The sequence below is a fragment of the Python bivittatus genome, unplaced genomic scaffold (assembly GCF_059951505.1).
Source record: "Python bivittatus isolate LINGU-HERP-01145 unplaced genomic scaffold, Pbiv_v1 ctg000070_np1212, whole genome shotgun sequence".
In the NCBI taxonomy this organism is placed as follows: Eukaryota; Metazoa; Chordata; class Lepidosauria; order Squamata; family Pythonidae; genus Python; species Python bivittatus.
In genome coordinates this window covers 14,476,615-14,504,308 of record NW_028277034.1, presented here as the reverse complement: position 1 = coordinate 14,504,308, position 27,694 = coordinate 14,476,615, and the positions used below count along the sequence as shown (strand labels likewise).

At 37.5% G+C, this 27,694-nt stretch overlaps 2 protein-coding genes across 3 annotated transcripts in view; both read left to right on the top strand.

Annotated features, from left to right (window-relative positions):
• ANXA10 (annexin A10) overlaps positions 1-3,305 on the top strand; it is a 37,504-nt gene extending 34,199 nt beyond the window's left edge. For both annotated transcript variants that reach the window (XM_088132548.1, XM_025171942.2), the window contains exon 12: positions 299-3,305. In XM_088132548.1, coding sequence (XP_087988674.1) covers positions 299-367 — 69 coding nt within the window. In that variant the 3' untranslated portion in view covers positions 368-3,305. The remainder of the gene's footprint in view (positions 1-298) is intronic.
• A 2,518-nt stretch (positions 3,306-5,823) lies between these two features.
• LOC103051988 (uncharacterized) lies at positions 5,824-23,815 on the top strand. The gene is made up of 8 exons (XM_007436337.4): positions 5,824-6,615; positions 8,188-8,274; positions 14,028-14,261; positions 15,054-15,076; positions 17,821-17,966; positions 18,173-18,264; positions 18,350-18,448; positions 19,128-23,815. Exons 1-8 carry the CDS (start codon positions 6,040-6,042, stop codon positions 20,508-20,510), a joined length of 2,640 nt encoding a protein of 879 aa, XP_007436399.1. The 5' UTR covers positions 5,824-6,039; the 3' UTR covers positions 20,511-23,815.
• The last annotated feature ends 3,879 nt before the right edge of the window (positions 23,816-27,694 follow it).

The window sequence follows — 27,694 nt, the reverse complement described above, 5'->3', positions numbered from 1 at the left end:
CTGCCCTTCTTTATCTTTTTTGTGTTATTTTGCCTGGCAATGCAAGCAAGATGAGAAAGAACAGCTGCAGCAACTGAAGAATTACCACAGCATTGGCCTCTTCTGTTAGCAGAGAAAGCTGTGCCCAAACAATCTTCAAATCCCATTCAACTTACTTGCCCTGATCTTTAAACCTACATAACTAAGCCCAAAACTACTGTCAGATGTTTTATTTTCAAAAAGCCCACTAATTCTTGCACGTTATTTAGTACAATTTTACTAAATACAAATATTTAATGAATTCTTATTTAACTTGCAGCATTTTTCCTCTGGACATTATGAGAGAGCTTTACTTGCCATCTGTGCTGGTGATACTGAAGATTATTAAAACAAAGAAAATAATTTTGGAAATGAAGATGTTATATGATACAGAGATCTCACATATTTTCTAGTATGATCATCCAATGCCTTATCTTTTCTAAGATACATAATTTAAACACAGATTTTCAATCAACAGCTTATTTAGCTCCTTTTCAACATTTCAGATTTCATTTGTTTCATATCTACTAGTGTCATCTCATCCAAAGCACACTTCTAAAATTATTTGAAAGTAGGCACTTTGATGTTACAAGAACTCTCTGTGTGCAAGTAAGCATTTCAGCAAGCAGGAATTTCACTTGTAGAATTATTAGGTTTCATAATTATATCAGAAAATAGATTTCCAAGAAATATATTACAGTACTGGCATAGGCAAAGCCTAGCCCCTGTGCGTAAGTGCCTGGGAAGAAAGGCAGAAGGAAGTGATCTCAGATTAGCAATCTTGTAGACAAATACAGACAGTCCCCTACTTATAAACAGATTACATTCCAAGAAGCTGTTCATAAGTCTATTTTGTTTGTAAGTCCAACCAAGTTAAAAAAAACAGAAGGAGGCAGGAGGCAGGGCAGCAGTGTGGGCAGAGGAGCCCTATCTTCTGCTGCCAATGTGTCGCCAGGTGAGGCAGGAGGATGGGGTGATAGCGGAGGAGAGGGGAGCGAGGAACGAGCCGGTGGGGAATGGCATGCTCCATTGCCAGTCAAGGCAGGAGACTTCTGTCCCTTGTCCCTGTCCTCTGCCACTGCCCCCTCTCCTGCCTTGCCTGGCAATGGAGCATACCACGTAAACAAACCCTTTCTGGGATCTCCAACTCCAATGCAAACTTCAAATGCAAATGGAAAGCGGGAGAAGGTGGGAAAGGGTTAATGTGCGGCATGCTGCGATCAAACCTTTCCCGCCTTCTCCTGACTCCCAGTTCTGACTTCCGGATTGACTTCCAGTTCTGACTTCCAGGTCCATCTTGTTCATATTGGTGAAAGTTCACAACATGAAAATTTGCAAGTAGGGGACTGTCTGTAGCAGCAGAGTGAAAAAGCCAAGACACAGAGTAAATCCTTAACTCTCCATCTATACCCTACTGCCCATTGTGGTCAGTAGGTCATGAGGTAGGGAAGGGCCAGTGACATTAGATTCGGGTCTCCAATATTTTGAAATCACTGAGATAATCTTTTAAGTAGTTACGTTTCATATTGTTAGGTTGATTTATACATTCCTAATGTTTCTTTATCACAATTTTTATTATTATGAAGACTTCATCAATTCTACTTCAGCAAGCTATGTACAAGTATGATTAATATCTATTTTTAGGAATCATTCTAAATTAATGGCTAAATGTAATCCTATTATATTGCATGGACTTATATGGAACATAAGCATATGTTAAACTAAGTGCTAATATTTACTGGACAATTAAACTTTCATTTGTGTTATTAGTTTATTTCAGTCAAAGTAACCATCCTCTTTCATAAATATTGTCAAGGGTGTTTGGGGGTTGCCTATCACATCTTCTATTATTGTTTAATGCTTTCAAGATCTGTTTTCTTACTTATATGTTAGGGTTTTGAGTAGTATTATTTTATGCCTGCTGTATGACAAACGTTTTGCTAAATGCAGTATATATTTGTGGCAAATATGTACTAACTTATCAGATATAACTGTTCTGGCATATATACATGGAAATCATAATGGTTTGTATTAAATATTTTATAGTACACTCTGCAAAACAATAAATAGTGATTTAAATCAAAAAGTTTATTTCAGGAAATCTTTGTATAGCTGAATACAAATTTTGAAAGAAAAAAGGTAAGGAAAGTAAAGAAAAGTAATAGCTAAGTGAAAAAAGTACAAAGAAAGAAATAGAGAAGAGAAAGGAAAGAAAAAGTTATAAAGAAGTGGCTTCCAATATTCTTAACACCAATTACAAGTACATTTACTGTATATTTTATCCTCTCTAAGGTTACAACATAATTTCCTTCTTTTCATAGTTTACCCTTTCTAATCATCAAACCCATAAACCACAAGTTCATTTTTTTGTTTCAGCAAAAAGTCTATAAGAGGTTTCCAGTCACTAATAAATGTAGTTATTGTCCTTTCTCTAATCAAACAAGTCAATTTTGCCATCTCTGCTAATTCTGTCATCTTTACCAGCCATTTTTCCTTTGTGGGTATTTCAGAGTCTTTCCATTTTTGTGCATACAGTATAATAATCTCACAGCAGTTATCATATATAAAAACACCATCTGACTATCTTCCTGATGGCTATAATGGTTTGTTACAGCAGGAATGTGTCTCCCTTACCCCAGGCTTGCATACTTTCAATTCCACTCCTATGTGACCATAAAAAGATCAGAAATTTTCACATCTGCTTTCAGGAAACTTAAATTTCACATTTCATCTGAGCTCTAAACTGTGGCTAGTATTAACTGTGGCTGTTGAAATGTAGACGACTGATAAGTATTCACTGCATGTGCTTAGTGAGCAGGGCTGGTTTAAGACTTTAGACTTACCTACAGGGCTTTTGTGTTCATTTAAAAAAAAAATTGTTATACTTAGTACTGTATGAATTGTATTTGAACATTGGACTCCATCATGGTTTGTTTAATCATGGATTACTGAATATAAAACATTTAGCTAGGTTTTCAAACAGACTATGCTATGAGTATGGAATAAAACCACAGTGACTAGTTTCACACAACACAGGCTCAAACCATGTTTTGACTGGGTTTACACAATATAAGTCAGAATGTGATTTGGTGTGGTACATGTGAATCCAGCCAACTATAATTGTAACTAAGCAAACCATGGCTAAGTATTTGTATTAAAACAGCTCCTTGTCCAAGTAATACAAAGCCCTGTATTAAATGGGGGAAACAAAGGCATGATCTTGTTCTGGTCACTTTATCTGTCACTGTTATATCCAGACAAACCTAGTAAAAATTGAAGTTAAGCTATCAAGCCTGAATTTTCTGACATGTTCTCTCTCTCGCTCTGTCTGTGTGTGTGTGTGTATGTGTGTGTGTGTGTGAGAGAGAGAGAGAGAGAGAAAAAGAACAAGAGAAACAGAGGTAGGCTAGGAGTCAGTTTCACTACCAGAAAGGGTAGTTTGCACACGCGCATGCCACTAGGGCTGAAAAGGTAGTAACAGATAGATGATGTCAAAATTACTATATCTGAGCTGCAAAAATTCAGAAGGCTATTAGATGGCAGCCAAGAGATATAGAAAACTCTAATTCTTCCCTGCTATAAAGATGCCCCTAGAGAGCCAGTCTGGTGTAGTGGTTAAGCCACCGGGCTAGAAACCGGGAGACCATGAGTTCTAGTCCTGCCTTAGGCATGAAGCTGGGCGACCTTAGGCCAGTCACACTCTCTCAGTCCTAGGAAGCAGGCAATGGCAAACACCTCTGAAATCTTGCAGGGATTTCTCCAGGCAGTTGCCAGGAGTCAACAATGACTTGAAGGTAAATAAATAAAAAGATGCCCCACTAATTGTTTGTCAAGAACATGAATATGTACTGTATGTTGTCTTCAATAGGCCCCCTGTCATGAAACCTCTGCCCAGGTCTTCTTACTTTATATCAGAAGTCAGACTTTTACTGGCACAACCAGTGCTCTGTAGTGTGTTTGCAGCTCTTCATTTTGTTGTAGATAATACTAGCACTCAAACTGGCTTGTGCATTCTAGTGTGGGGACCCACTCTCCCTTCCAGTCTCTAGCAATTGCCCTCCATGGTCATTTCTTCTTGGGCTATAGGTCTCCCTGCTCCTTTCAAAAGGAATCTTCCCACATATAGTTTGACCTTGTTTTATTTCCAAGGCATATCTCAGGCCTCACTTGCGTTCCTGAAAACACTGGTGTTTTCTCAGGCAAGGCACCAGTGTATAGCCGAATAATTCAAGAATTTCAGCTGATCTGAGCAGGTAATGTGGTAACTTCTTTCACCTTGTCCCTGCTTGTTGTCCTACAGAAGAATATGCCATGCAAATGACATGAGACAGTGTCATTTTACCTACTCTAACACCATTCTGTGTACTCCATGAGATACTCCTAAGTGCTGTAGCCACTTGCTCCTAGCATTTCCTTGCAATGCTTATGAATTCAGGATAAATTCAAAGCTGGTGTGAAATTGACAAGAATTCTGTCAGTTTCCCCTTCTAGTTCAAGTGAAGAAAAGAATAGTAGAACTGTCCACTGGTCTTCTGTAAGACTGGTAAATCTCTGTCCAAAAATAGCCCATCTGACAGGTCACTGGTTGAAAGATGGCTGAAAGCTTCATCATACATCCCTCTTCCACTCCACCAACCTGTCAGCCAGGCTATCTTTGGACAGAGGCTTACTACACATATTGTAGATGGGTAAACAGGTTTACCATTCTTCCTGTCACCTGAGCTTTCAGAAGACCAGTATACCTGTGTACATAAATAGGCTGGATTATTGATTACCAGTATGATAAATCTCTGTACCAGTGATATGTTACCTGAGCAACTTGAAAAGTGGCTAAATTCTCATCCTAGTCACCCTCCCATACACAACTTGCCTAACTTCACCCCAACCCACTTTAAGAACAGTGTATGGTCATTTTCCCAGTCAAAAGTTGAACCTGAGTGGAAGGAAAAACAAAACCAGGGATGGCAGAAGAAAAACAGTTCCTTCAGTGCCAGCAGATCAGCATCATCAAAAAAGCTGTTCTCCATGCTGCCTCTCTTACTTCTTGTGCAGAAGGAACCCCTATTCTGCTTCATTTCCAAGGTAGAGTAGGAGTTAGAAATGCAGTCAGTACTTCAATAAACTCCCTTGCAGTTACATGGATATCATCTAGATGTTATCATACACACAACCTTAAAAAATGCAAGCAGAAGGAGGAATAATAAAGAACGAAGGAGACCACCGGGTCCTTTTGAAATTCATATACTGAAATAGACATTGATCTCTGCTCTTGTAATGCCTCTTTATTCTAAATCTGTAACCTTTCATTTTAATTTGAGCAGCATATACTGACATCTTCGTTTTTAAAGCTTCGGGGGGTTGGAAAATCATAGCTTTTGCAGCCTTTATATTGCTACAAAAAACAGAAGGGAGACTTTTCTTTCCAGTAACATTCGACCTATTCAAGTGGTAGCATATCACCAGAACCCACAGGGGCTTAATTCTGAAAGGACATGAATAGGATTGTACGGCATTCCGAGTTCTCTCCATCCATTTAGCACTTCGTGAGGAAGGCAGTTTTTAAAAGTCTCAGGACGCCATCGACCCGTTCGCTGAAGACGCTATGAAGCACAGAGTCCGCTAGACGTGCCATTTCTTTCCAACTCATTTCCGTCTTCCGTTCAGCTCACAGGTGGAGCCTGCACTTTCATTGGCGGAGAATACTGCCAATCTGAAGTAATTATCCGTTGGAATGGTATTAAGAGGCGGGAGGGAAAGGACTTCGGACGCTACCGGTTTCATTTTGTTCCTAATTGGCCTTTCACTGGGAAAAGGAGGCGGGACGTGGTCCGAGAATGGTAGTTCTCGGTAAATGACAACTGGAGGGAAGCTGGGCGTTTGTTTACAGGCGGAAGCGTGAGGGGAGTCAGGGAAAGGAGAGGAACTTTCTTTCTCGGAGGGACTGCTTAGAACTCGCGGCGCGCTACGAACAAACTCCCCTCCCGACCCTCGTTTGGAGGGTCTCTGGCAACGCATGCGCAAATGGAGGCCAGCCTGACTTGTGCGGTCTGCCTGTCGCTCTTCGAGGATCCGGTCACGCTGCCCGTCTGCTCTCACAACTTCTGCCGCCATTGCGTCGTCGAGTGCCTCAACCAAGCCGCCAGCGTCGCAGAGCCTCCTTCCCCTTCCTCCGTATGGTGGCCCTCTCCTCGAAGCCGTGACCCGCTCCAGGAGAGCCCGCGGGCTCCGGGCCGCGCGTCACGGGACGGAGGCTCGATTAGCCTGTTGTGCCCGCTGTGCCGCAAGCTCTGCTTGGTGCCTTCCGACGGAGGGGCCTCCGCTTTGCCCGTCAACACCACGCTAGCCGAGGTGGTGAAGCTGTTCAGGGCTGCCAGCTCGGCGAAGCCGAGCCCGGAAGCGACGGCGGAGGAGGCCTCGTCCGCTCTGGCCCCACAGCTGGCTGCCCTGGGCGGTCTCTGCGAGAAGCACCCGGGGCGACCTCTGCAGCTCTACTGCCGGATGTGCCGTCGTGGGGGCTGCGGGCAGTGCGTGTCGGAAGACCATCACGGAGTCTTCCATTCCGTCAACCTCATCGACACGGTGTACCAGGAGGAGAAAGTACGCGCTTTCCTGGGGAGGGGAGGGAACGGCCCTGGAGTGCTCGCCTCCGTCCTTTTAAGTTGGAACCTGGAACAGCCTAAAAAAGTGATGCGGGCCTCCCAAGAGACCAACATACATGCAGTTGCAGGAGTATGTAAGATAGTTTCCAGAAGTGTTAAAAAAAACCTGTAATGCCCAACCCACTTGAAGAGAATTGGATCCAGGAAAGCCTGGTATAAGAGAATAGATTTCTCTGTGATCTTACTACACACCCCACACGTGAACTAGTAAACAAATGCTTTTGAGAAGTAGTTGAACCTTTTAGAATAACAAATACCGGTAGCATAAGAAAGCATTCAAAAATGAGAAGAAAACACGGTTTTGGAGCAAGTTCTTTACTAGTAATCTGTTTACAGTTGATTTAGTGTATTAGTGTGTCAGGCATACAAAATTACATAGGATATATGTATAAAATATATACAGTAAAGTCCTTGTGCAAATACAGCTGTTACCTAATTTGAAAAGATCTGGCTATTCAATCATAACGGTTACATGTTATACAAAGATTAGTATGCCTAGGTGGTATGGACCAGCAGACTTCAGGCATTCATATAGATCTATATGTACATATATATAAAATATGAACAAAACTTCATTGAGAGAGTGATAGGTTCATAAGTTGTAATTAATATTCTATCAAAGGATTATTACCTTTCAAGCAAATTGTATCAGTTCCTAGAAGTATTTGACATTTATCGCTGCTGATGAATTACTCAGTGTGTTGTAAAAGAACAAAAGATAAGCAGCAAACCATCTAACCAGGAAGGGATAATTTAAATTCTCTGTGCCTATTTCACTCAGTAATGGTTGATAGCATCTTATTTAATTGCCATCTGTCTGGTGTTTTTGTTGTATTTGTAGTCCATCTTTCTATTTATTCCCATACTGGCTTGCAGCAATAAAAATGCATAGTATAAGCAAAAGAGCTGGTTTGATGTAGCGTTTAAGGCACCAGGCTAGAAACTGGGAGACTGTGAGTTCTAGCCCTAGCTTAGGCATGAAGCCAGCTGGGTAACTTTGGCCCAGTCACTCTCTGTCAACCCTAGGAAGCAAGCAGTGGCAAACCACTTCTGGAAACCTTGCCAAGAAAACTGCAGGGTCTTGTCCAGGCAGTCTCCAGGAGTCAACACTGACTCAAAAGCACCAAATAAATAAGCAAAAGAAGTAAACTTTTCCTTCAAGTCAGTAGTTCTTATTTACACCATACCAAACTGTTCTGTTGATTTCAGTAGGACATAAGTGTGATTGAGGATCTTAATTAAAATTGTAACTTATAAACAGAATTCTAACAAATAATAGATAAAGTTAGGAAATACACTCCTATTTTTGAATATAATTTTCAGAAATCTAAACTAGGCTGAAAATATTCCTGTATTAGCCAAGCAATATGATACTAATGTTAAAGCTGGAAAACATTTTTGTTGATAGCTTTTAGTTTAAGCAAAATGTTTGAAGTAATTAAAAATGATGTTTACACAAAGTTTTGTGCATCTCAGATTGGTTTAACTTTTTAAACTACCTTTTCTACAGCTAGCGTTCTTTAGTAACGTGAAGAAAATAAGAGAATTGCAACTGAAACTGATGAAGGAAGTATCAGTATCTCCAAAAGATGAAAAGGTAAGATGAATTAGCAAGTTGAGAGGTTGCTGAGAAAAATATTTTACCAATAGATTATGTTTGTGCATATATACAATGAAAGTATTTTTTCCCAATTCTGTCATAAGCATGTCTTCTCATTGGTGTATGTGGTACTTTACAAAGAATAAATTTGACAGGTTTCTGCTCCAAAGAGTTTACAATGTAAAAACCTACTTGTAAGCTCCACACCCATTAAAAAAAAGTTAGTAGATCAAACATAAATATGGAGTATTTGCATTACTTAGTTGTAGTTGAATATTATTTGAATGAGGAAAAAAAAGGAAAAGGTATGGAGGCCTGTTGGAGAGTAGAAGCATGTAGACAACTGAGGGTTGGAGCTTCAAATAAAGATCATAGGAGAATGATATCTTGGGGTATAAATGGAAAGATAAAAGCGGATTGACTGGTGAGTTTTGAGGGTAAGGACAAGGAATGTATACAGGATCTACAACTGCATTAGAAGCCATGAATTTAAGGAGGAACATCGTATATTCAGGACAGAAAGAATGATTTTGGTGGTGATTCTGGTGGACAGGAACCAAGGCAAAGGAAGACTGCATAAAATAAAGCAGCGGTAATCAAAGCAAAAGATGACTTGGGCCTGGACCAGCATCTTTATTGGCTGTTTTATAAGAAATAATAGATTTAGACACAGACTGAATATGGGCCATAATACATAGAAAAACATGCTATAGGAATTTGTAGGTAAGATAGATAGGAACTTGACAGCAGTGGGCATCAGATGCAAGCAGAGCATCAATCACATGATAGAATAATGTAATTCGAACTGATTTTAATATACCCATGGCAGAGTCTGAATTGTTCCTTTCTCATTCTTCAAAAAGCTCTGCTCCTACCCTGTTTCTCTAGAGCTCTGGTGTCCTTTAAAGAATAGCCATTTGTAGCTCTGCCAAAGAGAGGGATTTTACTAACCACTGGCAAGACAATGGAAAAATAGAAAAGGTCGTTATTATATATCTGTTTATATATAATATTTATTAAAAGTTTTAAGAGCAATAATAACTAATGCAAATTAAATTAGAACAGAAAAGAAAAGAAAGAGAGAGAAATAACAGAAAAAGTTAAAAGTGCAATAAGAAAAGAAAACAGAAAAAAGTAGAAAAAAAAGTATCAAAGATATAAAGGTATAAAGAAGTAGCTTTGGATATTCTTCAGAACAGTTACAAATTATATAAAATTATATTTTAACCTCTCTAAAGTTAAATCATGACTCTCTTCTTTCTATAATTTATCCTGTCTAATCATCAAAACCATAAATCACGTTCATTTTTTTTTCATTTTTATGCAAAAAGTCCATAAAGGGTTTCCAATCACCAATAAATGTAGATATTCAAAGAAGTCAGTTTGACCATCTCAGCAAGTTCTATCAATTTCATAAGCCATTCCTCCATGGTAGGTAGTGTCCTGTTCCAGGCCAACACAAACATACAAAGTAGTAGTTGCAACACTTTACTAGAAATGGCTGGTAAAGTAAATACAAGTGCAAACACACACACACATAATAAAGCAACAAGTCCCAATACTTAGCAAGCTTGCCTTAGTGAGTACAGTCCAAAGTAGCAGGCAGAGAGAGAAAGTAGTCAGGCAAAGTCCAAAGGTCTAAACTGGGTACAAGGTTCATCAGCCAGTCCGGGTCTAGAGTTGAGGTCTTGAGGTTCACAGGTCCAAAATCAAGGTGCACAGAGCAGGGGTTAACAGATGGTTGTCGTCAATTTACTTTTCCATTTTAATAGAAGCAACCTTGGTATAGTTCATTTAGCAGGGCAAGACTCTTTCCTTGTGAGTAATCTCTCAGAGCACTTTGCTCTACTCTTTTGGAGCCCACCAAGCTCTTGTGTTGGGAGGGCGGGGTAATTCCACTCCTTCATCTTTGGAGAGCTGGGACAGCTGTTTCTGCTGATTACTAGCCAACCCCACCTCCTCTGCCTGTCCAGGCAGAGGTCTGTCTGGTGCCTCTGGAGCTGATGGCTCATTGTCTTTGGGCACTTCTGGAGCTAACTGCTCCTCCTCTGACTCCAAATCTGACCCCACCATGACAGGTAGTGCTGAATCTCCATATTTGTGCATATAGTAATCTTGCCTCAATAATTATATATAGGCAGTCCCCAGGTTAAGAATGAGTTCCATTCCTAAGTCTATCTTGGGAACATATGAATTTTTATGTAAGTTGGAACTCGTACTTACAAACAGGCAGCCTGTTCCTAAAAATGGCGGATGGCGCTCTCCTTCCTGGAGCCGACAAACTGCTGAAGCTGCGTGATGTTTTCATGAATCACTGAAAACAGGCTATATAATAAAAACGCACGGCTTCTGTGGTTCATGAAAACATTGTGTACTTTCAGTGGTTTGTCAGCTCCAGGAAGGAGAACGCCATCCACCATTTTTAGTATGAGTTTTCCGTAACTTGACGTTCTTAACCCGGGACTGCCTGTATTGAAATAATCCTCCGTGGCTTTTTTCTGTTTATCCATCAATCCTAAAAGGAAAAGTTCTGGCTTCAATTGAATATTAATCTTTAAATTTCTCTGTATCAATGTATGTATTTGAATCCAATTTTTTTTAGCATTTTTACATGTCCACCAAGTATGATAAAATGTCCCTTCATGTTGGTCACATTTCCGACATACATTTGAAATGCCATTATATATTCTAGATAATTTCTCTGACATCATGTACCAACAATACATCATTTTATAAAAGTTCTCTTTAAGATAATAACATAATGTAAATTTCAACCCTTTTAACCACATATTTTCCCATTGATCCATCTGTATTTTATGTATGTATGTATGTATCAAATTTGTCACTGCCCATCTCGTTGAAATGACTCTGGGTGGTTTACAGAACAATTAAAATCAATTCAAATTACAATATACAATAATCTTAATAAATAAAAAATAAATAGATCCAAGGATAGATGTAAAATTGGCAGTCACTCAGGGAGTGTCATCAAGGCACCAGCCACCCCCAGGATTGGGCAAGCTGGCAGAGCCAAGCCTTTAATCCTTTCCAGAAAGCCGGGAGGGTAGGGGCCTGCCGCACTTCTGGGGGGGAATATTCCAAAAGGCAGGGGCAACAGCAGAGAAGGCTTTCCTCCTGGGGCCCACCAGCCAACATTCTCTCACTGACGGGGTCCGCAACATGCCCTCTCTGCCTGACCACATGGGACGGGTTGATGTGATGGGGGTGAGACAGTCCCCATATTAATATATATACATACATACATACGTATATATATATATATAAATAAAACTATGTATATATAATATATTAAAATATATATATATAATATAATACATAACTAAAATTCTTAGCCCACTTTATCATACATTCTTTAACATGTCCTTCCTCTGTTTCAAATTTGAACAAAAGTTTATACATTTTAGCAAATACATGTTCATCATTGGTGCGCAATTGTATTTCAAATTCTGTCTTACTTTGCTCCATACCATAAGTCCTTTCATCCATTGTGAATGTTTCTGATAACTGTAAATGGGAGAGCCATTGACAACTATATCCTTCTGTTATTAGTTGCTTTCTTGATTTAATCTTATATTCCTCTTGATGATTTTCCAATAATTCCTGGTACCTTAACCATTTGTCTTTGCCTGCTGTTTCTTTTCTATGGAATGCTTCTTGTGCTGAGATCCGTGGAGGTGTTTTCAGGCACAATCTGGGTTTATATCTATTCTATATCCTCAATACGGCACATCTGATAAAATGATTTTTAAAATCCACATTAATTTTAACTTTATCGTACCATAAGTATCCATGCCATCCAAATCTCAGGTCATGATCTTCTAACTTCTAAAAGTCTCTTGTTTCTCAGCAACATCAATTCTTTCATCCAGACCAAACAACAAACTGCAACAATACAATTTCAAATCCGGTAAACCCAGTCCTGCTCTTTCCTTTGCATCTTGTAACACTTTATATTTAACTCATCGTTTTTTCCCTTGCCATGCAAATTTAGATATATCTTTTTGCCATTGTTTGAATGGTACATCAGTTGTCAAAACAGATATTTTCTGAAACAAAAATATCATTCTAGACAAAACATTCATTTTTATCACAGAAATTCTTCCTAATAGTGACAATTTTAATTTCTCCCATCTTAATGTGTCCTTCTTAATTTCATTCCATGTCTTAACATAGTTATTTTGAAATAACATACAATTCATATTTGTCATAGTATTACCCAAGCATTTTACTTTTTTTTTCAGTCTTAAAACCTATTTCTCCATCAGTTCTATCTGATCTTCTAATTTCATATTTTTTGTTAATATCTTTGTCTTCTGATTGTTAGTCTTAAAACTTGCTAGCATACCAAAGTACTTTAATTTTCTCATTAATGTTTCTACTCCTCTAGCGGATCTTCCAAAACTAACACCAGATCATCTGCAAATGCTCTTAACTTACAAGTTTCTTTTTTAATCTTAACTCCCATGATTCTCTCATCCTGTCTTATGTCTCTACTCACTACCTCAAGAACTTAAATGAATAAGAGTAAAGACAGTGGGCATCCTTGTTTTGTCCTTCTTTGAATCTCAAAAGGTGTTGTTAGTTCTCCATTAAAAATGATTTGTGCTTTCTGTGAAGTATAAATTGATCTTACCCATTTAATAAAATTATCTCCAAGATTAATATGTTCCAGAACAAGAAAACAAGTTCATTTTCTGCAATAAATCTGGTGTAATACCCTTATTGATAAGTTGTTATAGTGAACCTTTCTTTCCTTCTCCTAATCTTGCAGCTTTTCTTGTGGTTGCCATTATGAAAAGTGAAAGTATGCCAGTTATTAGGGTGAAAGTAAAAGGCAGGCTTCTCCTTTTTTCTTTCTTTCTGTTTTGCTTTTCTCTATCTTTAACACTTTAGTTCCAATTATCTCTCCATAGTTACAGTCACACAGTCTGGTTCATATTACCCTTATCTCATTTTGTAAAATCCACCAACTATCTACTTTCCTTAATAATAAACAATCAACATTCCCACGAAGGTCCGGTCTGTTTGTCTAATTTTACTATTTTCAAAGGCAGTTTCATCAGAAAAAAAAATATATTCTGTTTTCTAAAATTGCTGTCCTTACAGCATTCAGTTTTGGTCAGAGTTGCAACCTAATGATAGAGTGAAGTGAGAAATCTGTGGGCTGCTTGAAGTCCTCAGAGCCCCTGAGAGATTTGAAATGTTCCAACCTTTGGCAAATTTTGCATTTTTTGGTTGGGTAGAGGTGGGTACTGACAGGCTTGCATAGAGTTAAGGTTCATGATTTACCTTTTAAAAATCTGGAATAGCCCTTATGAATAGTGATGGGGGAGTAGGGGATAAGGAACAAATTAAAACATTTTAAATATCTGCAAATTTCTGCCCCACTCACTACAGTGATAGGATGATATCATTAGGAGTGTCTCTTGTGACCCCCTTCCCCCAGGCTGGGCTCAGAAAGAAATTGCAATCCCAAAGTCAAAAAAAGATTGCCCACCTCACACATGCAGACTTAACATTTTTGTTTGTTTTTGAAGTCAACCCTGACTTGAAAGCACAAAAAAAAAAAATTCTAGTGCTTTGAACTGCTTGCTGGTATTTTGACTTCATAGGCAGGAGTATTTCAGTGCTCATACATTTTCTCTTGTCATTTACACATCATGTATGTGCACCTTGGAGAAATGTAAATGAAGTCTAAATTTCTTGATTAAATCTAACTACTACTCTAGGACCTAATGCAGAATGAAGAGGAGTTGATTAAAACTGAATTTGAAAAACTCTGTAATGTTTTGCAAACAAGAAAGAAAGAGTTACTTGAAAACCTTGAAAGCCAGAAAAAAAGAAAAGAGAAGGAGCATCTTATATGGAAGAATATGAAAGAAGCTCACCAGAAAACAGTTGAAAATGTTCTGATCGACTGTGAAAAGCTTTTAGATGAGTGTGATCCCCAGCGTTTCTTAGAGGTGAACACATTTAGTTTTGGATTTCCTATATAATGATTTGTTGTTTATCCATGTTGTTTAAAACAGTAACAATTAATATATTTTAATTGTAATGTTGTGCATGTGCTAAAGGATAGCTAAAATATTTTATATTTTCTAAGATTATCGTTTGTTGATGTTTCTATTTACTTTTGAGTTCAGTACTTCAGTACTTTAATTGTTGTATTTATTCAGATAGATTCATGGCCCAAAGTGATTATACCAACAGATACTTGTACTCTGTACAGTCCATTGCTAGAGTGTTCCAACTGGGACCAAGGTTTTTCTGTATTTTGCCTCTCCACCTCATAGGAGGTTGACCCTGAGGCAAAAAAAGTTATAAAATCTTGCCCTTTGGGCTTTTGAAATGTTTTTCAGTCTATAAAACTGGGGGGCTCAGTTGAACTGAATTCTGACAATTCCACTAACATAAAAGTGTATGGGACTTGCAAAACATGTTTATTTTAAACTGTAGGCTGTAGATTTCTGCTGCAGTTCAGCACATAGACATTTTTTGGCTGCTAGAATTAGAAACAAAATAGTCATGTTTGATTTTGTTGTATAAGTGTAGGCATTAGAATCCTTTTGGAAATCCACATTTCAAGTAGTATATCACATATATTCTGAAATTTATTTTCTTGTTTTTACATGCTGAAATAATCCATATAAACTATTGGTTAATTATCTAATTTCTGAAAAATATTCTGATAATGTGGTAGGTTGTAACGTGTAATAATTGAAAGTACCTTAATTTTCATTTTTCTTAATTCACAGATTGCATGCAATTTGAACCAAAGGTAAGAAGTTAAGGTTGAGTTAGCATTATGTGCATTAGGCAATTGTAAAATCTTGGAAGTATTTATAGGCATGAAAAGATATCTTATGCATAAATCTAATTGCATATAATTGCATATAATATTTATGAATATTAATTTTGTGGTTTTAAAAAATATAATCACCAGATATTTTACTATCTGGCTTTTCTTATCAGATTTTTTTATGTGCTGATTTGTGTAAATATTTCTCACTATACTAAGTGAAACATCTTGCAAAAAAAATTATGCTTATTGACTTCAAGTAGAATAATAATATGTTCCGTATTGGAGCTTACTGTTTTGAGACAAGTAAAAGTGTAAGCTGTTGCCTTTACAGACAAATGTTATTACGGGATGTTGAGTAAAATTTTTATTCTGAAAAAGTCAGAAATAGCAAGCTTCCATAACTATGGCCAAATTCTGACTATGATTTATGTTTAAACCATTCAACCTAAGTCAAGAAATCTACTTTATTACGTGGAATGGTAATATCAGCTGTATAGTTAATATAATTTAAAATTTGATTGGGTATAGTTGCCAATCAGGTAAACAAACATTTCTTCACAACGTAAAAAATATGAAGTAAATATATGAAATTTTTTACTGATCACAGATCAGATGAAAGCACTTGCTGGCATATGGATGCCATCAATTTCCAAACTGGTTATGACAGATCCTATCTTGTGTTACCTTAGAAAGATAACATTCCTTTTTCTATTACATGATCCTTTTTTACCCTGCATAACTTATCTTTCTTTGACCAAATTATATACAGTACTGTGCAAAAGTTTTTGGCAGGTGTGAAAAAATGCTGTAAAGTAAGAATGCTGTCAAAAATATATATTGTAATTGTTTATGCTTATCAATTTACAAATTTACAAAATACAAAGTGAGCGAACAGAAGAAAAATCTAAAATCAATATTTGGTGTGAAGCCATACCCTTTGGCTTCAAACCAGCATCAATTCTTATATTTGCACACTTTGTACACTTGCACAAAGTCAGGGATCTTGTAGGATTAGAGTCAGGTGTATGATTAACATTAGCAGGTGCTAATGATCATTAATTTCATATGTAGGTTGAAACAGTCATTAACTGAAACAGAAACAGCTGTGTAGGAGGCTTAAAACTGGGTGAGGAACAGCCAAACTCTGCTATTAAGGTGAGGTTGTGGAAGACAGTTTCATGTCACAGGTCATACACTGTGGCAAGACTGAGCACAGGAATAAGACACAAGGTAGTTCTACTGCATCAGCAAGGTCTCTCCCAGGCAAAAATTTCAAAGCAGACTGGGGTTTCAAGATGTGCTGTTCAAGCTCTTTTGAAGAAGCACAAAGAAATGGGCAACCTTGAGGACCGTAGACGCAGTGGTTGGCCAAGGAAACTTAATGCAGCAGATGAAAGACACATTATGCTTACTTCCCTTTGACATCAGAAGATGTCCAGCAGCGCCAGGACAGAACTGGCAGAAACCAGTGGGACCCAGGTATACCCATCTACTGTCCGGAGAATCTGGCCAGAAGTGGTCTTCATGGAAGAATTGTGGCCAAAAAGCCATACCTCTGACGTGGAAACAAAGCTAAGCGACTCAACTATACACAAAAACATAGGAACTGGGGTGCATAAAAATGACACCAGGTGCTCTGGACTTGATGAGTCAAAATTTGAAATATTTGGCTGTAGCAGGAGGCAGTTTGTTGGCTGAAGGACTGGAGAGCGATACAATCATGAGTGTCTGCAGGCAACAGTGAAGCATGGTGGAGGTTCCTTGCAAGTTTGGGGCTGCATTTCTGCAAATGGAGTTGTAGATTTGGTCAGGATCAATGGTGTCCTCAGTGCAGAGAAATACAGGCAGATACTTATCCATCATGCCATACCATCAGGGAGGTGTATGATTGGCCCCAAATTTCTTCTGCAGCAGGACAACAACCCCATACATACAGCCAATGTCATTAAGAACTATCTTCAGCATAAAGAAGAACAAGGAGTCCTGGAAGTGATGGTTTGGCCCCCACAGAGCCCTGATCATAACATCATCGAGTCTGTCTGTGATTACATGAAGAGACAGAAGGATCTGAGGCAGCTACATCCACAGGAGATCTGTGGTTAGTTCTCCAAGATGTTTGGAACAACCTACCTGCTGAGTTCCTTCAAAAACTGTCTGCAAGTGTACCTAGAAGAATTTATGCTGTTTTGAAGGCAAAGGGTGGTCACACCAAATATTGATTTGATTTGGGTTTTTCTTCTGTTTGCTTACTTTGCATTTCATAAATTGATAAACATAAACAATTACAACATATATTTTTGAAAGCATTCTTACTTTACAGCATTTTTTCACACCTGCCTAAAACTTTTGCACAGTACTCTTAGGAGCAGCTGTTCTCTTTGACTGATGTTTGACTTGCTAATCCTCTCTTACCTTATTTCAATATCATCTTGTGGTTTTCTGGGGTTTATTTTTCCTATTCCCTGAGCGCTTTATAAATTTTGTTTTGTTTTTTACTAGTTTCCTACCCATGGGTTTTTCTGATTAAAAAAAACAGCTTGTTTTTCACTAACAGTTCTTTTATTTCATTTAGGTCAGTTGTCCATGTCACAGATAAGTTTCTTAATTAAGCATTTCATTTGTACTGTATTCTACACATGCAGAGTTTTTTATGTACTGCTGCTCCTTTTTTTAAGCAAGACAGAGTCTCCTATAATTATATCTTTGTTGTTGTCATTCAGAATGAAGACTCAACTTGACCTGATGCAGATGGCATCTGGTCATGAAGATCAGCCAGAATGCAAACAAATACAGCTAGATACCAAATCTATAGTTAAGGATATTTTAGCCTTGACTCTCACTGAAGTTAACTTGGATGTGCTGAAAGGTAGGATGATACAGCTATTGAAATGATTCATATTTGTTTTTAAAGCTTTTCTTTATTATAAATAGGGATCTTTTTCCTGCTTGCAGTTATGTTTCAGTTGCCCCACTAATTGTAAACATGGAAAATGTAGCTAAATCTATTTCACTTAGATACTGTTATCAGTGTATAAGAAAATAAACTCTTTATTTTACCTTTCATCTTAAAAGCTGACATTCCTTCAGGAAATAGTGAACCTTCTATGTCTGCAAGCCCTGAAAACAAATGGGAGGATAAGAAAACTATACAAGATATGTTCTGTGTAAGTTACCACATGTAGTATATGGTAGCAGATTTTTCAGTTGCTCTATCAAAACAGTTTTTAATTTAAACATATATACTTTTAGCCAGTGCCGGGAGAAGATGTTTTGGAAAATGGCAGGAATATTCCAACTCAGTATATGTCAGTGTCAGCAACTACTAAATTTCGAAACATGAGTCATGAGGTAAGATTACATGTTTCGTCTTGATGCTTTTGTCATTTGTTTCAAATATAAACTGGGTGGCTTGTGTACTTGAAGGGCTCGTGGTATCTGTTTGGACACTATCCCTCCCAACAGAATTGGAGTGACTGTGCATGTAGAGACAGACCCCAATAAAATGTTCATATATTTTCTCTTTTCATCACAAAGCACATATACTTCCCACATTGCTTGGATCACATTTTGAAAACAGAAAAACCATGACTCACCCTATATTAATATAACCCTATCTTTTGCTCAGTGTTCTATACTTGGATACTTCTTTAGTAACACGTTATACAGTAAAGAATCCTTCAAGTCAGTTTTGACTCCTGTTGACTACATGGGCACTCCATGTAGTCATGTAGTTGGGTTTTGGGTTTTTTTGTAATAATACAGAAGTGGTTTAGCATTGTTACCTTTTGGGATTTTTTTTTTCCCAGCTTCCATTATAGCCTAAAGTTCTGGGATTTCCTGGTGGTCTCTCATTCAAATATTAACCATGTTCAGCCTAGCCCAACGTTTTTGAGATTACCCAAGGTTGGCTAAGTGCAATCGCCTGCTACATTTTAGATAAATCTGAAATGCTTGCAGAAGATAATTGTAAAACCAGTTGATCATGTTGAGAAATTTTTAATAAGTATGATGTCTTCTTCAATTTTAGGAATTGCGTTATATACATTACATGAAACGTGAAGTAAATTCAGATGAATTACAGACAGAAACTTTAAATAAAAGAAATACATTGCCAAAATTTTGGTTTTCAAAAAAGGCAATTTCAGGAACTGGCTTGTTTTGCCTTGGTGCTGAAGCAAATAATCAGAAGAAATCAAAAATGCAAGTGCTACAAAGACAAAGTGCCAATAGATGTAGTTTGTCTGATTCCCTTGGTTTTACATTCAAAACACAAACCCCAAACTTCAATTTTTGTCGCTCAGATAGTGCTTTGAATATATTAGATACAAAAGACACTCAAAATGACACCAAGAAAACCAACCTGTTGGAAAATGCCAATAGATGTCTTAAGACAGAAAAACTTTTGCCAACTCATGTAGAAACTTATCCTTCTAAAACCCAGTTTGCATTTATTGCGCACCCAAATGTATCTCAGACAGCTATACAACCAAAGGAGACTTCAAAGCCAGTCTCAACAGGCGTTACAGAGCATTTTTCAAATTCTGGTGCCAACTTTGCAGTATCGACTGCTTCATCTTTCCAAAAAAAAAAGTTAGTGTTGTCCACTTCCATTCTGGAAAATTCTAAAAACAAAGTTTGCAACATAAGAAATATAAATGGGAACATCTCTTCAGCTTTCTCTACTACAATTGCTGCTGCTGCTGCTGCTACTACTATTAGTACTACCACAGCCATCAGTTTTAAGCCAAACATAGTTACTGGAAAACATTTTTCCTCCCCTTTGCTTTCTGAAAATAATTGCATTCAGACAACTAAACTAAACATTTCAAAGCAGTCATCAATACCTAGAAGTTTCTTTTCAAATAATTGTACTTCGGCAGGGAATACTCCATGTATACATCCTTTCAAAGAAGGTTTCAGAAATAATGAGACTTTGATTTTTCCAGTGGTGCCTTTTAATAAAACTCAGTATGCACATAATAAATCAGAATTTAAATCAAAACATGCATTTGAAAAGAAATGTGTTTCATCCAGAAAAAATGTACCTGTGTATCATGAACAAAAAACATTAGTATGCCATTCTTCATTATTCTCCATGGACACATGTCTAAAATCTCAAAATGATAGTATTCTTGTTCCTCAGCAAAATATAGTCTGTGATTCATCTGCAAGCAGCACTTCAGTTTCCATTGAACATAATGAAGATAGCGATGTTTTAGAAAGTCAACCATTGCCTGTCCAAGAACGTAGATCTCCTTCAATACTTAATGAAACAAGTTGCACACCAAATTCAGATCCTGATGTCGAAGATGTAAGTCAGGTGTCCACTGCTAGTGACCAAAGCACTGCATCAGAATATTTTTCTGTTGCTGAAGATGTAACAACCCAGCTGGAGACTGAGCATGTGTAACAGAGTAAAGCAGATTACAGAGTATGAATGTATAGTTACTAATTTTCCTTCAGAGAAAAATGATCAAGTTTAATTTCTTTCCTGACATTTTAGTAGAATCAGATACAATATTTTGAAGCATAGTGCCCTCATTTTTTATTTTTCTCATATTTGAATGTAAAATATTAGCATTGTCATTTAGAATATTTATAATGGGCATATAGTTACAAGGATCTTCACTTGTGAAGTTTATATATAACACCCTGGTTTTGGATATGAATTTATCTTCAAAAAAACATCATTTATAAAGGCAATAATGTATACTACTTCTCTTTTTCTTATGAGTTGGCTTTACTTAGTCCTGATTGAAATTAGCCTTTTGTTGTTGTTACTCCTAGAGCCTGTGGCTTAATGTTAGTTTCCTTGTGGTTAAAATCCAAGGTAAATCAACATTAAATCTCATGTCTGTTTCCAGTACAGGAAATCATGCTTTACAGTAACAGATTGAACTTTCAAAGCCAACCTATGAAAGCTCTGAAGTTTGCTTCTCATTCCCAGGTTTAAAAAACCATGGTCTCTAAAGCTGGGGTATATACCTCTGATTTAGAACACTGTAATACTTTCGATTTTATTTTGTATCTGTTTCTACCATAGAAAGATCTTCCTTCCAGTCTCTCTGTAATAATTATGTATTTAAACTTTTGGTATATCTGCAAAATATCTCTTCCTAATACAATATGGGAACTCATGTTAATAGAATTCTGCTAAAAGCTGTTAGAATTAGTAATCTACCTGACTTGCTCAGCAGCAGAAATAATATAACCAGTATTTGGAACATGATAGTTCAATTAATTTAGAAGATAAGGTACTAAAATAAACTGCTTTATATATAATATCCAGTAATGTATTCTCTATGTCATGTTGAACATATTAATACCATATGGAATACTCAATTTTACAAAATAAATTCTAAAACTTGAATATCACTGGTATATTTCTCTTTATAAGTTTAAGAAAAATCATGAGTGTGTTTCAAGAACAAATGTATCCTTTTATCAAGGTGTTAATTGTAAACAATAAGATTGCAAATTCTATTTTCTCCATGTTTTGGATCATTGGAATTTTTTTTTTTTTTACATTGCTTAAAGGTTCTTATTGATCCCCTCAAACTGGGGGCAGGGGAACACTCTGGAATTTTCTTTCCAGTCAGCTACATTTTAGTTTTCAAAAACACCCCAAGCATTCAAAACATTCCTCATTTGAGGCCCTTGGTTATTTTGGTTATGTGTGATCTTTTATGTATTCATTAGCACTGAAAATAGTTAAGAATTGCTTCCAAATAAACCTGCATAACATTGCACTGTTAAGAGGTATAGCTGGTATTCCACTTTTCGCTCTCATGTTTGTTTCTTCAACAGTCAAGACAAAAACAATAGACAATTCCAGTAAAAAATCAGAAAACAAGCACTGGTAGGTGATCAAGGACTCACATTTGCTACACCCTTCCAAGCAGAAATTCCACTTGTCCTGGTTCCAATGTCCACAGAAAGAGCCAAGTTTGTAGTGCCTTTATAAAAAGCCAACAGGGTTGGATCCAACCATACACTGAGGGGAGGGAGATTGTTCCAAAGGGCAGGCACCACAATTAAGGTCCCTTTCTAGGTCCCTTCAGATGTTTCTTTTTAGGGCATGTGGAATAGGCAGATACCATTGAAGAAAGGCGATCCCATAAATAACCTAGCCATGTAGGCCTTTACAGGTGATAAACATCTTGAATTGGACTTGGAAGTCTATGAGGAGCCAATGCAGCTCACAAAGTAGTGGTGTTTACATGGGTGTACTAAGGTATGCCATAGCTTCACATGCTACTGCATCAGGGACCATTTGTAGCTTCCAAGTGGTCTTCAAGAGTAGCCCCACATACAGCATGTTGCAGTAGTCTAACCAAGAGGTAATGCACGAGTGACAACAAGTAGGGCCTCCTGATCCAAGAATGGGCACAATTGGGCAAGATGAATTTGTGCAAAGACTCTTCTGTCTGCAGGTGTATCAGCATACTAATGATACTATAACCCATGCCAACAAATAAATTTACACTTAATTAGCTTTCCACTGAACTTGTTGAGACTCATAAGTTTGATTACTTTTATTTCCTTCTGATATACTGTATATGTGGAATAATCTTTGCCTAGCGTGGATGATGTCCATTGATAATCCCAACTGAAAACAGAGTGCTTTATTTTTCTTAAAGTTCTTTCAGACATACTCATTGGTACAAAAACCATCAGTTTATGCCCCATAGGCAAACTGATACATGTAAACATTAGACTTTGATTTGAAATATACAAACAAACTAGATTTGGCCTACCACATATGAGACTGACAGAATGCCCTATAATTACTGGTTACTCTGTCATTCCTAAGAAAATTCAGATGATGTTATAAGGCACCTCTGTAGTATCATGCTGCTTTTACATCCATTAACATATAATACAGACACTCTATGTCAAAAAACAATTACTACAGAATCATTTTTTGCAAGCAATTTAAGGATATACAGATAGTCCAAAATCTGTCCCTTCTAACTCTGGAGATGGGAACGTAGAGAAGGTTTTGGATCCAAAACATACTTTCAAATCAGCTATGAAGTACTTGAAAAAAGACAGATAAAAGTTTTGGAGAGGTCTTCCAGTCCCCAGACTTAAATATTACTGAAAATTAGTAGGGAGATCTCAAATATGCAGTGCATACAAGGAAACCTACTAATATTTCTGAGCTACAAGAGTTCAGCAAGGAATAGTTGGGGAAAAAAATCCAAAAACAAGAATAGAAGGACTTTTAGTTGCCTATGGGAAACATTTGGAAGCTGTTATTTTTGCCAAAGGAGGTGTTACAGAGGATAGACTGAAGGATTGTCCAAATTTTTGTATTTGCCATGTTCACTGTTTTCTTAATTTGAATCTGTAAACGACTGTATACAAAATAGCATACATTTAGACTTGCAAAAATATATTTGTTTACCTTTGTATCCTGTAAAGGTGGTGCAATTTCACTGAAATATACAACTGGACCAGTGCTGCCTCAACTTTTGCATATGCCTGTATTGTTTTAAAGTGATTGGCACGTTGAAAATTGCCTAGTTGTCTAGAACCGGATTACCTAGATTGTGCCATTAACATTTGTTGACACTGTTTTAAAGTAAAAGACCAAGAGACAAAATACTATTGTAAATCCAATGTCCTGCTATATTTTTCATACCTGATTGCAAAGTCTCTCAGCAGTGTAAAACTTCTTTTATAAATGCTTTTAAAAAGTATGTTTACAAAGTTAAATTTTCATGTACTTTTTTAGTCAGCAATTACATTCATTATAGAATTATGAACATGAGACCTCCCCATTTGATTTAATTTGAGCTCCAAATGGAAAACATCGTTAAAGGCAAAGAAATGACACCATTATGAACACTAATTATTTGACTGGTATACATGCTGAGCTTTAGAGTTTGGACAATATTATTATACTTTGTCATAAACAAAAAGGGGAAACTATATCATACTGGAATGGAATTGTAGTGAAAATTAGGGCTATGTCAAATTCTTAGCTCAGAAAGTAGCTGCCTCATATTGATCTGCCAATTTGAGAAAAGTGAGTATCTGCCCTTCCGTTATGTAATATGGGGGGAAATGGATGCTTAATGTATGCTTATCTACAACTTTTCTTTTAGAGCAGAAGAAATGTTGGAATTAAGTTAGACTCTCATGAGAGGAGTAAACCCAACAAATTTCACAGAAATCAGTACACCTCCTCGTTTAGCAACTACACTGATGAGTGACTATTCACAAATATGAGTAATTAAATGGTAATCAAAAAATTCATTTTCCAACCAATGCATGCATTTCTGACCAAATTTCGTGCACCTGACAACGTATGCCATAATGAGAGTATCACTGCCGTAGCTGTACTAGAAAACTTTATCTGAATGAGACAGCAGCAAACAGTGATCTTCGCAGTCTGTCTCTCTCTCTCTCTCTCTCTCTCATATGTGTTCATTAGGAACCCTTTTGCTTAATGACCTGGTCACTGAAATGGAACTCGGTCACTAAACAAGGAGTGGGTGTACAGCAGTTTTCCAGGTTATACAGACCCATTGTTTCTAAGCCATTTACACAGTGCTCCTCTTTTCCTAGTGCAATTTGACCGAAACCCCCATTCATCCCCAGTGATACTTTGTAATATACTAACACATATACAGTTATCAATATAGCCAAAACAAAATGGGGCAGGAAAGAAAATATGCTTAGAAAGATAAGGAAGAAGACTTATATACAGAATGTACTTTTATTTACAATCATGTATACAGTTTAAAATGGTAGCAAATATAACTATTTGTGGAAATAATACCTAAGTGAAAGAGGAAGATCAGGTAAAGATAATACATGTAAAAATTTTAAAAAGATAAGGAATGTGGTAATGAAAGAAATGCAATGGGAAAGGAGAGGAATGGAAAATTGGATGGAAAAAAAAAAAAAGGATCAAACGAATGGGAATAAATTGGTTGTTTGCAAAAAAAAAAAAAAACAGACTACCATGCTGCACAGCATATGCAGCGCACTGTTAGTTTGGTTAATCATATAAAGTTTACACTGCTAAAATAATTGAGAAAAAAATGACTTGTCCATCCTGTTCCATTGCAACCAAAGAGCCATGTTGATAAAAATCAAGCTCATATGAAGCATTTGCTGTCTGTTGCTATGTTCTCATTTCTGGCTTTGTATTCATTTGTTCTTAAGGCTTGATCTTGGGTAGCCAGAATTAGCCCCTCTGTCTTTTTCTTCAATTTTCCTGCTCTTAGCCATTGCCAGGTCGTCTTGTTATCTGCTTTGCCTGCTAGGTTTTTTTGTGTACTGGCCATGTAATACTTTGCCTTGCCATGCCTCTTTTCTGTTCTTCATTTGGTCTTTCTTTTAGGCCAGTTTGGTCTCTTCGTTATTCAGTAAGCCTTCATGGTATACTAGCTTCAGTGCATCTTCATTGTCCTTCAGATATTCTTCCAACGCCCTTTTTCCTTCTTCAACTATCTGGTGTACTTTTAACATTGCATGCCCACCTCTGCTTCTTGGTAAGTAGAGTCTGTCAACATTGCTGCATGGATGAAGGGCATGATTCACTGACATTATTTTTCTGGCCTTCCTATCCAGGGCTTCTAGTTCTGCTTGAGTCCAGTCAACTACTCCAGCTGTGTATCTAATTACTGGAATTGCTCAGGTGTTGATTGCCTTGATGGTAATTTCCTCCACTGAGTTTGGACTTTAAGAGCTTCACTCTCATGATGTATTCACTATTAACCTTCTTCTTGACTTCAGTGTGCTTGATGCTGTCAGCTTGAAGGATGCCCAGGTATTTGTAGTGATAATCTTCATCCAGACTCTTGTTATTATTTTGATAGGACATCTTGATTCCTTCAGTTTTCACTATTTTTCCCCTGTTAATGGCAAGGGTGGCACATATGTCCAGTCCAAACTCCATTGCAAGATCTTGGCTATATATTCAGACAGTGATGAGCAGCAATTCTATTTCAGATGGTGTTTTTCCGTACAGCTTCAGATCGTCCATGTAAAGGGGGTGGGATAGCCTGGCAGATGAATTTGATGTTTGATAGCCATGGCCTGACTTGTTCAGTACATTATTGTTGCTGCTGCTGCTGCTGCTGCTGCTATTATTTCTCTAGGAGTTCAAGCAGGGTAAACAGTGGTCATCCTCTGATTTTACTCCCACAACAGCCTTGTGAGGTAGGTTGGTGTTAGAGAGAGTGAACGCCCTGTGAACTCCCAAGCTGTGATATAGGTCTGCAGCTCTCTTGTCCTAAGCAAATAATGTACCATTGCAAGTATTGCAAAACTTACTTGAAACCTGTATCATTTCTTATTTAATGTATACAAATAGTGCCAGAGGTTTAATTAGCATACTTATAGTAATAGTCTGTTTATATTAGATAACTCTTTCATATAGATTCAAGCTGCTTCTAGAAAAAGCACTGATTAATTACCTGAAACAGCAATTCTTTGAATCACACATTTGCACCTGGGGAAAGCCATGTTCAGAATGTTCTAGAGTTTACTGTTTGTTTGTATAAGGCCTGCCCTTCAGGTATACTAGGTATGTCTCATGCCAAATCCCCTAAATACTTGACAGTGACCCAGAGGATCCCTGGAAGAAACATTAAGGTCACCTAATATCAAATGAGATAAGAGGACAGGTTGTATGGCCACTTAAAGAACTCCAGGTACAAGTTAGTAATTGGTTTTTCATTGGGGTCTCTGTGACTGATACACAGGTGAATGGGCAGTTTACTACCTGGAGATAGGTCTTGCAGACAAATGAAAAAAGCCCAGTGTTGAATGAAAGTAGAAGGCTGAGTTGAAGTGGCTGCCCAGCATAACTCTGGAAGAGGACTCCACAAAAAAGAGTGCAGAAGTTACTGTTGCTCTGGTAGAAAAGCACAGATCCTAAGGGGCACTGGTTGGCCAACTCACAACCAACCTTCATGGTTGCCACAATCCATTTTGCCAAATATTGGAGACTCCTTTTAGGTTGGCCCTGATGAGCTTGAGAGCAATGTTGTCCAGTTCATATAGAAGGTAGATGTCCTTCAGACTACCAGAGAATGGAGCAGGTTGTTGAGGGGAATAGGCCAGTAAAGAAGGTAAGCAGTATAATGTCCTGACTCAAATGGAATGCAGAGGCAGCTTTGGAGGAAAAAAAGACATGTTCATGGAAAATCCATCTTGTTGATGCCATACAAAGTCTCTAACGTCGTGCCTTTGATGCAGAGATCAAGGATGAGCAACCTAGCCGAGCGTAGATGCATTGGTGGTAAGAACATGCATCAGTGCAGAAAGTGAAAAAGGAATCTCCATGGTGAAAATATAACCAGCCACTGGGGGAGGGGCTTTTTGACAGAAAGTAGGATAGAGAGAGATGAAGCATCTGACATCTGAATCTGGAACGGCCATGCTGTAAAGGATCTAATCAAAATGAACAACAAAGGCAACAGTCTCCCTGAGGCCTTCAGTTACTGAAAAAGTGTAGCATGCTAGATAATATAGCATACATTACTATTGTAGAGGTAGGAAAGCAGATGTCTTGGTTGCATTGACCATTGCTCCTATAAATTAAGCACCTTATGAAAGAAGAAAGAAAACCTT